The sequence below is a fragment of the Nicotiana tabacum genome, chromosome 11, assembly GCF_000715075.1.
Source record: "Nicotiana tabacum cultivar K326 chromosome 11, ASM71507v2, whole genome shotgun sequence".
Classification (NCBI taxonomy): domain Eukaryota; kingdom Viridiplantae; phylum Streptophyta; class Magnoliopsida; order Solanales; family Solanaceae; genus Nicotiana; species Nicotiana tabacum.
Window position 1 is genome coordinate 9,176,705 of NC_134090.1, and position 9,713 is coordinate 9,186,417.

Here is a 9,713-nt window from a genome sequence, read left to right on the forward strand (position 1 = left end):
AGGAAAGCCTACGACTCAGTAGAATGGGGCTTTTTGAAAGCAGTACTACTTGAATTTGGGGTGTCTTACAAACTGTAGTATTGATTATGGAGTGTGTCTCTACAGTAAGCTACTCTCTACTATTGAATGGAGGATTGACCAACAAGTTTGAAGCAAAGAAAGGGCTAAGACAGGGGGATCCAATATCACCCTACTTGTTTGTATTAGCCATGAAGTATCTAAACAGATCATTGAAGACATTAATTAAGAATACAGATTTTAACTTCCACCCCAAATGCGACTACAAGTAATACACATCTGCTTTGCAGATAATCTCTTGATGTGTTGCAGGGCTGATAAGGTTTCAATGAAGATGTTGATGGAAGTGTTTGATCAATTCTCAAAGGTCTCAGGCCTTCAAGCAAATTTGGAAAAAAGCTCATTGTCATAGCAGGTGTTCCCAGGGAATTCAAAGAAAAAATGCTAGCAGAGCTTCACTTAGCAGAAGGCAGCTTTCCATTCAAATATTTGGGAGTACCTCTGTCCACAAGGAAAATTACTATAGCACAATGCATGCCATTAGTGGAGAGGATAGTGGACAGAATCAGAAGCTGGACATCCAAGTTTTTATCCTATGCTGGAAGACTACAACTTATCAAAAGTGTATTGTTTGAAATACAGACTTACTGGGCTCAAGTATTTTTCATTCCAAAAAAAGTTATTAAACTGATAAATGGTATATGCAGGAATTACCTATGGACTGGTAGTCATGATACTAGTCATAGGGTTCCTATAGCATGGGAGACTTTGTGTAAACCAGAAACTGCTGGAGGTATAAACATTATTGATTATGAGAGATGGAATAAAGCTGCCTTGACTAAGCTTCTTTGGGTCATAATGTCTAAGAAAGACAAACTCTGGATCAAGTGGATTCACTGCCACTACATAAAGAAGAAAGACATTACTACTATGGAGATTCCTAGGCAAGCTAGCTTGCTAGTAAGGAAACTGTTTACAGCAAGAGAGTGGTGGGCTAATGATTTCACAAGAATTCAAACCTGCACTCAGAATGGGAAGTTCAGTATCAGGAAGGCTTGCCTTCATACTACTCCACAGTATCCCAAAGTCCACTGGAAAATACTAGTTATGGTAACTGGAATGCTACCAAAACATAAGTACATTTTACGGAAGGCAATGCATAGAAGATTGGCTACATTTGACAGATTAGCCAAATGGGGAGTTCAAGTAGATCAGTCATGCACATTGTGTGGAAGAGATATTGAAGAGACACATGACCACTTGTACTTCGAATGTTCATACTCACAGAGTCTATGGAAAGGAATATTAAGATGGCTAGAGTACCAAAGAACAACTGGTAAATGGGAAACAAAATTGCAATGGCTAATTGCCAATGTAAACAACAGGAATCTAAGAAAGGCACTGCTAGAAGTGGTATTTGCAGTAGTAGTATACAACATCTGGATGGAGCGAAATGATAGAAGGTTTCAACAGCTGAGCAGAGAAGCCAAAGACAGAGCAAAGGAAATTGCTCTTCAAGTGCAAATTGCTGGACAGAAGAAGCCTAAATGGTCATCTATTCTGCAGTCATTCAATAGTTATCCTACATGTAATCCAAGGCACATATGACAGCTAGAGTTTATATAGTGTTAGGATTTTGCTAAACAACAATAGTTGTATAGTGTTTTATGTGGTTGTACTTATGAGATCTGTTCTATAGTTCACAAGAACAGATGATGTAAACTGACAAAATGGTTGAAATAAAAAAAAATCTTTCGAAAAAAAAAGAACAGGTGATCGATAGACTCCTTTTCTTTGTTGCATAGTTCACATGTGACCTCCTCCACGTATCCCAGTCCTCTCAGTCTATCTTTAGTCATTAATTTTCTTTGAACAGCTAGATAGACAATAAATTTTCACTTTGGAACTCCCAGATTACTTTGCATAAGTTTCCTCCACGTTACTCGTTCAAAGTTTCCTAGCAGTTTTGTGTAGAAATTCTTCACTGAAAAGCTTTCCATCTATTTCACTTCAGTTTCATTGTATCCAGCTTCCTCAAAGTATTGTCTAGCTTTGAAAATCTTCTGAATTATCCAGGAAGCTTGTTTTGCCTCAATACTCCATCCTGCTATCTGCTTCTTGTAGTACACATGCACCCACTGTACATAAGTTCCACATCAACTTACAAATGACAGCTTTATTCCAGACTTCAACATTCAATAGGTTTAATCCACCAACTGCCTTAGGCTTGCACAAAGTTTCTCAAGCCACTAATGCTTTCCTAGACTCTTCAATCCCCCCAGTCCATAGGAAAGTTCTGCAAACTTTTTCAATCATGTGGATCAGTTTCTTTGGGAGGAGAAATATCTGTGACCAATATATTTGTATAGAGAACAATATACTTTTGATTAACTGAATTCTTCCTGCATAGGACAGAAATTTTGTTGTCCAAAATTCTATTGTTTTTAATTTTTTATATTTGATAAAAGTATATATATTAATTTACCCTATTCAAGCTTTCGTTAGAAATATAAAAATCTTCGTCAAGATCAATTAATTGCTATTTTCCTTTTTGTTAATCAGTACTCACAACTCTTGTATTTGAGCAAAATAAGAGATAACACTTTTATCAATAAAATAGATTTATAATAGATTAATAATTATGTGTTAGTCGGAACTTATCATAAAAGAATAAGAACTTGACTTGCAAGCATTGGATTCAAAGTTCAAACAATATGAAACTTTATTTTGCTTTAGTATATTACGTGGAATCAATTTCATTTTCAGAAAGTTAGAAAATTAAGTTTTTTTATTTGATGAAGTTTTTAAATTCGTACCCTCACTGCACCCGTATAATTTTTTTTTTTCGCCCCACAACCTTATATGTTTAAACCCGCACCAATTCATTGTCATCCCTATCCCTAGTTTGGCGTAATATTTTTCATTCACCCAACTAATACCAACTCACATCCCCCGTATTTTACAAATATGATTTTACAAATTACATAAATGAATAAGTCTTCCATTGAACACGTGGCCTCTTAAAGATTTAAAATCTGTCCTCTAATTAAACCATTTAACCAAGATTGTTCCAGTTTCGCCGTTAATTGTGGCAAAATTCGATTAACAATATTCCCCATGGGGATCCAACTCCCTTCCATTTCCTAATTTTTCCATTTCTTCAAGTTTCTACTTAGATTGGAGACACTTGGCATGGTTAAAAATTAATGAATGAGATTTAATTGAATAAAATAAAGCCATAACCATAATTAAAATATTTAATTCCTTCTTTTATTCATTCTCAAATATTATCTTTTACAATCCCATAATTATAGCTACACATTATCTAGGATTCCTTCTCTTTCTTGTAATAATTTTTTTTCTTCTGTGAATCAATTTTTTTTTTTCAATTCTACAAAATCTTCCATTCTCATTAAAATTTAAAAAATATTAAAAGTAAGTTCCGATGTTAACGAGCTATGTGGATTTCCTAAAATCTTGGTACATTTTGATTGCGTGAAGAACATGTTTGGCTCCTGAATGAAAATCTTGAACAAAAGAAAAAAAAAATTATGATGCTTTTTGGTTTACTTCTTTGGCAATGCTGATGCTTTTACACAGCTAAAGTTGAAGAAAGTTTGAACTAAAATTGGTGCAAGATTGGAGCTTACTTCTTATATTTGTATCGTTCTTTAATTATTATCAAAGTTGGAACTTACTTTTAATTCTTCTTATTTTTAATAAGAATGGAAGATTTTGTAGAGTTGAAAAAAAAATTAACTCAGAGAAAGAAAACCACTACAAGAAAGAGAAAAGGAATCTTAGATAATGTTAGCTATAATTGTGGGATTGCAAAAATATTATTTGAAAATGAATAAAAGAAAGAATTAAATAATTTAACTATGGTTAGGACTTTATTTTATTCAATTAAACCTTATCCATTGATTTTTAATCATGTTACGTATCTCCCATCCAAATAGGAACTTGGAGAAATGGAGAGATTAGGAAATGGAGGTGAGTTGAATCCTTCTCGATGCACGTATCACATAAAAAGTACAGTTATCATAAAAAAACGTGAGTTCAATTGTTTTGTGGTTCTTTATAAACTTATTTTTAGTTTTATGACCTTACTTTTTTTTATACACGAGAGATATTTTTACACATAAAAATTGTCTTTTACACGTAAAAAATTTAAAAAGTTATTTTATTAATTTTAAAATTATAATGGGCATAATGTACAAATAGCCCCTTAAAATTTTAAATAGCCTTTAATCAAACCATTTTTAAGATTATACCATATTGGCCGTGTTTGCACCAACTCGTACTAATTTACTAATTAACTGATAGATTGAGGTGAGAATCTATATTAATTAATTGTGGTGTAGTTAGGGTGAAGACATATCATATATTAATTGAGTTGACGTAAACACATGGTGTAGTAAGTTTTTATCGTAAGTTTATTTAGTATAATATGAAGTTCTACAAAGAAAAAGAAAAATAACAATGATATATAGTACTATAAATTATGTAAGAAGGGAAATGAATTTACAGAAAGGATAACTTTTAAGTTCTTGGGAAGGAGCAAATGCGCATGGGAACTCCTACACACTCATATATTTAAAAAAAAAATTCCCTGAACAAATTTAAGCGTGCATGCAAACAACAATACAATAAATAATTACGTCTCAATTCTTACGTTAATAGAAAAATATTAATTTCTAACCGACATTTCTTAGTGAAATTAAAATGGTCGCTAATCTGGACATATTCATTATATCAATCCTTGCTTTTTTCTTTAAACTGGAGTCATCAATATGAATCCTTATGTTTTCCTTTAAGTTCAGCTCAATATAACCTTTAAGCATGCATGCAATGTTTAACAAATAACAACGGCTCAGTGGAATCTCACAAGTAAGGTTTGAGGAGGATAGTGTGTACGCAGATCTTACCCCTACTCCGGAGGAATAGAGAGGTTGTTTCCGATAGATCCTTGGCTCAGGAAGATAAAAAGAGACAGTGGAGCGACAATAGCAGAGGAAGCAAGAAAGATAACATCAGCAACGTAATAACCAAAAAGTAGAGAGAAAAGCAGTTATAGTGGCATAGTACTACAAACACAATGGAGTAATATGGATACAACAGGAGCCACTAGCATCCTAAAACACTACACTATCGGACTAGCCTCCTACGACCTAACCTGCAGCCCTAAAGGAGTAATATGGACACAACTTGAGCCACTAGCAGCCGAAGACAAAACACAAGCTAGCCTCCTATCTCCTAACATACAACATTAATGCTCGTCCTTCACAACTTCCTATCAAGGGCCATGTCCTCGGAAATCTGAAGCTGCACCAGGTCCTGCCTGATCACCTCTCCCCAATATTTCTTTGTCTAGCTGTCATCTACCTTTTCTCATACCCGTTAAGGCCATCCGTTCACACATTCTAACCGGGGCATCCATACTTCTCTGATCCTCCGCGCACATGCCCAAACCATCTAAGCCTAACTTCCTCCATCTTGTCTTTCATGGGAGCCACGCCCACCTTCACCTAGATATCTTCATTCCTAGATCTTATCCAGCCTAGTATGCCCACACATCCATCTAAACATCCTTATTTTTACAATGTTTAAACATTCATATATTTTCTTTTCACTTTCGGTCATCAAATGATTGCATAGCGGGAGCTTAGTTCACCGAACAGCCCTTTACTTTCGGTCATCAAAATTTATTACTACAAATAATTGCTTAAAAATGAAATCAGTATTTGAAAATAAAATACACAATCTGTTACAATATATCAAAGTATAATGAACGTATATAATTTTCTTTTACACTAGTAACGTATAAAAATTAAAGGTCGAATCATTTGGGATCAAGATCTAAATCTTTGGTCGTTTGTTCATCAGACAATTTCACGTGCATATATACAGAATCTCTTGGTTCTTCCCACAATTTGAAGAGAAAACAAAAAAGATGTACAGTATATAGTAAACTATGTAATGAGTAGGATGATATTACACGTAGTACTCTCTATTGACAACCATAGAACAGCCTCGTACGTGGTTTTCAGCTGAGGTTGGCCTTGGCTCAGTGTGTTTATTTTCCAATTCAAGTTTTGTCATGGACTCATGTCTATTAAAAGAATTATTTAATGGTATAAAGCATGTGTTTTTTCTAAATTATCCTTTATATCTCTTCTTAAATTAATACTCCTTAAGTTCACTTTTACTTGTCCAATATTTTAAAAATATATTTTCACTTTTACTTGTCACTTTTAGCATATTAAGAGAAGACAATTTCTTTTTTCATGTTATACCCACATTATTAATTACTCATTTTAAATTATTTTTCAAATGCATTAAAAATATGCATCAATTAATATGAAAATAATAAATTATGCACTATATTTATTATTTTTTAAGGAGTGTGCAAAGTTCATAATAGAGAAGTAAAAGTGAACGGAGGAAGTATTTATCACTCTTGAAACTTTCTAGATTATTTTTATTGAAGTAGATCAAGAAGTGAAGTCATAATTTTAACTTTATGAGTAAGAATTTTAGAATAATGACTTTAAATACTAGTGACAGGATTCTAATTAATGCAGCACTGATGGATTTGAAATATTGTTCAATTACCCGATGATGAATTTGACTATTAAATTAAAGTCACTTTCTGAAAAGAGTGAACATTTGGCTGTTTTTGTGTTATTTTCTTAAAGTCTTTCGAGTTTTTATATTGTGGAATGACTACAATTAGGCTGTAAGTTTGGTGGATGTTTGTTTTGTTGGTTGTATTTTGTCACTTTATACCCGCACTTCACTTCCAATTTATTGATCAAGAAATTGTATTAAAATTAACTCGTGCGATATAAACTTTTAACTAATATACTTAGCATACAATATATATTTTCGTCTTCTTTTTGTAATACAAATAAATATGACACAATGAAGCTAACCACTTTAATTTAATTATTATGTAAAATAAATAAAGTAAATCTTACAAAAAAAATTAAAGCAGCCTTGTGGCCCTCGTGTGCATGCTAGATTACTGTGAATTGTTTACTTAATAATCTCAGTCGTTAAAGACTTTACTTTGACCAAATATATAAAAAAGGAAAAGCAGAAAAGGTCCAATTAACTAACACGTAACACCTCTTTTCTTCCATCTTTTTTCTTAATTCCGTGTATATTACATCACACGCATGAATATGGCAATCTTTTTTTGACCAAAGGAAAACTAAAAGAAGAATTAAAAGATGAAAATGCCATGTTCTAGGTTGGTGTTTACGTTGTTTTTACATAAACAATGAGACCAAATTATATACGTCATTATGATTACAATAATATAATTCGTTTCCGCAATTTGTCGACGAAACATTTAAATATAATTTCAAAAGATAACGTATCAGCATCTTCAATAATTTTGTGGCCGAGAAAAAGCACTTATAAAGTAGGAACCACACACAAATCATATGGGAATTAGTGATTATAATTTAATATAATATGCAGCCAAATTTCGGATTAACACTACATAAGGACCTAGCTAATAATAACTCAGCTTTTGTTTAAGATATAATTATTGAGTAAAATGGAAGTTCAATTATTTTTTCTAAAAGATTAATAATCATAAATCTCAACCTGATACATATCAAGCGTAAACAAAGGTCATAACTTCAAGATCTTCTGCCATGTATTATCAAAATAAATTTCACGTATTTGGTCTATGAAAAAAAATCAAGGTTAGCACATAAATATCGTATTGAAGATATAATTAAGTAAATAGAAACATAAATATCGTATTGAAGATATAACTAAGTAAATAAAAAATGTATAATTAAAATTTTAGATGAAGGGCTACATGATTCAACAACATAATTAAAAGGATTACATTTACATATATCAATATAGCCTCCAAAACTAATTCCTGATTTGATCATCCCCAATTATATTAATCTCAGATTATGTAATTTGCTTAATATTTATTGGCTAAAATACAAGTTCCACGTGTGATTTGTAACTGATACACTAGCAAAGGAAAAATCTCCACTACGTATAAGTACTAATTATTAGGTTTACCGATTTATTATACTTTAAAACATTAGCTTTCCTTAAAGTAATAAATTAACATTAAGGAAATGACACAACGTGTGCGTAGGTGCAACATAACTTAATTAGAGACAAAACCAAAGTCGGTCGTGACTCACACGGTCTCTATACGTTCTTCATTCGTGTCTATTAATCGTGGCGAGTGTCGGTACATCTGAATTCAATATTTTTAGTATAAAATATAAATTTATATAAAATAATATTAAAATTATAGGTTTAAATATATAATTTTAAAATATAATAATCTAAAAATAAAATTTTTAAAAGTAGAACCTATAAAACTTAAATATTGAATCCATGTATTTATTACTAACTCTCCAACATTGTACACAATTCCCAATTTCACACGGGCAATATTCACCCAACATCCACACACTTTCCTACTTAATAACCCCCTCCCCCCCCCCCCCACCACAAAACCCCCTACCTACCTAACCCTTGTGTATATATATAACCCTTTTCTTCATATTTTGTTGCATTAACTCAAATCTCATTTACGTGACCAAAAAAAAGTACAAGTCAAGAATTTCAACTTGTTCATCTTGAACATCAAAATTATCAATTGAATGGCTTTTTCAGAACCAGAAGTAATATGCAAGAAGCATCCACAACACAAACAACAACCAGGAGTATGTTCTTGTTGTTTAAGAGAAAAGCTCTCCAAAATTAATGGTACATCTACAATTATGGCTGCACTTGCTTCAATTTCTTCTTCTTTATCTTCCTCTACTACTTCATCCAATTGCGTCTCGCCACGTGGAGCCATCGGCCACCGTCGGATCACCTCCGACGTTACCGGCGGTCACTACTCCTTTGTTACTCTCGCCAGCGGAGGCGCCGGCGGTGGTTTGAAGAAGAGTAGATCAATTGCTATTGTTGCTAGAGGTGGTAGAGTTGGAATTAATGGAAAGAAGAAGAAAGAAGGGTTTTGGTCAAAGTTGATCAAGTCAACGGGAAAAAGGACTAAAAGGGTAATTGCACATTGATGAGTTGGATTCATATTTTTATTAGGTGGCAACGTCAAGAAAATGTTAGGCAATGAATTAGGTGGAAACTTTGTAGTAATTTAGTGATGGATTTTGTAATTTAGTGTTGGTATAATTTGCACGTGTAATCGTACAAAAAAGTGAGAATCATTTCATTATCTTGATTTTTTTTTAATGTCATTTTGTTGCATTGTGTGGTACTTACCACGAAAGAAACATATTGATATTTGTGAATAGAAAATGTGAATGTTGATAATATATGAAAGTTCGCTCTGCCTTCTCTTTTTGTCTTTTGTTTTGTAGCTGTTTGGTGATTGTTTAATTAGCTTCATTTTTGTTTTGATTTCTATTTACTTGCACCAGTTAAATTTGGTATGAACCGTCAAAACTAGCTGATGTGCAAATGCATGTCACATTCGTAGGTTTAAATTTGAAGGGGAGGCATTGGAACCACGGTAAAGTCATCTTGATATAACCTATAGGTTACGTGTTTGAGTCAAGGAAAGCAGCTATTAATACTTGTATTAGGGTATATTAGGGTAAACACGGGCGGATACACCTTGCGGTAAGTGGTGTCACGTGACACCGCTTGACCGGAATTTTATTAATACTTGCATTAGAATA

At 32.8% G+C, this 9,713-nt stretch overlaps 2 protein-coding genes across 2 annotated transcripts; both read left to right on the forward strand.

The window, feature by feature from the left end:
* Nucleotides 1-459: 459 nt before the first annotated feature.
* LOC142165733 (uncharacterized) lies at nt 460-1,626 on the forward strand. Its single transcript, XM_075224095.1, has one exon. The coding sequence runs from the start codon at nt 460-462 to the stop codon at nt 1,624-1,626; it is 1,167 nt and encodes a 388-aa protein (XP_075080196.1).
* Nucleotides 1,627-8,570: 6,944 nt separating this feature from the next.
* Nucleotides 8,571-9,375, forward strand: LOC107778814 (uncharacterized). Its single transcript, XM_016599123.2, has one exon. The coding sequence runs from the start codon at nt 8,670-8,672 to the stop codon at nt 9,087-9,089; it is 420 nt and encodes a 139-aa protein (XP_016454609.1). The 5' UTR covers nt 8,571-8,669; the 3' UTR covers nt 9,090-9,375.
* Nucleotides 9,376-9,713: the final 338 nt, after the last annotated feature.

What these genes read in the sequence shown, in the direction of transcription:
- LOC142165733 (XM_075224095.1), top strand. Translation starts at nt 460, where the DNA reads ATGCTAGCAGAGCTTCACTTAGCAGAAGGCAGCTTTCCATTCAAATAT.
- LOC107778814 (XM_016599123.2), top strand. Translation starts at nt 8,670, where the DNA reads ATGGCTTTTTCAGAACCAGAAGTAATATGCAAGAAGCATCCACAACAC.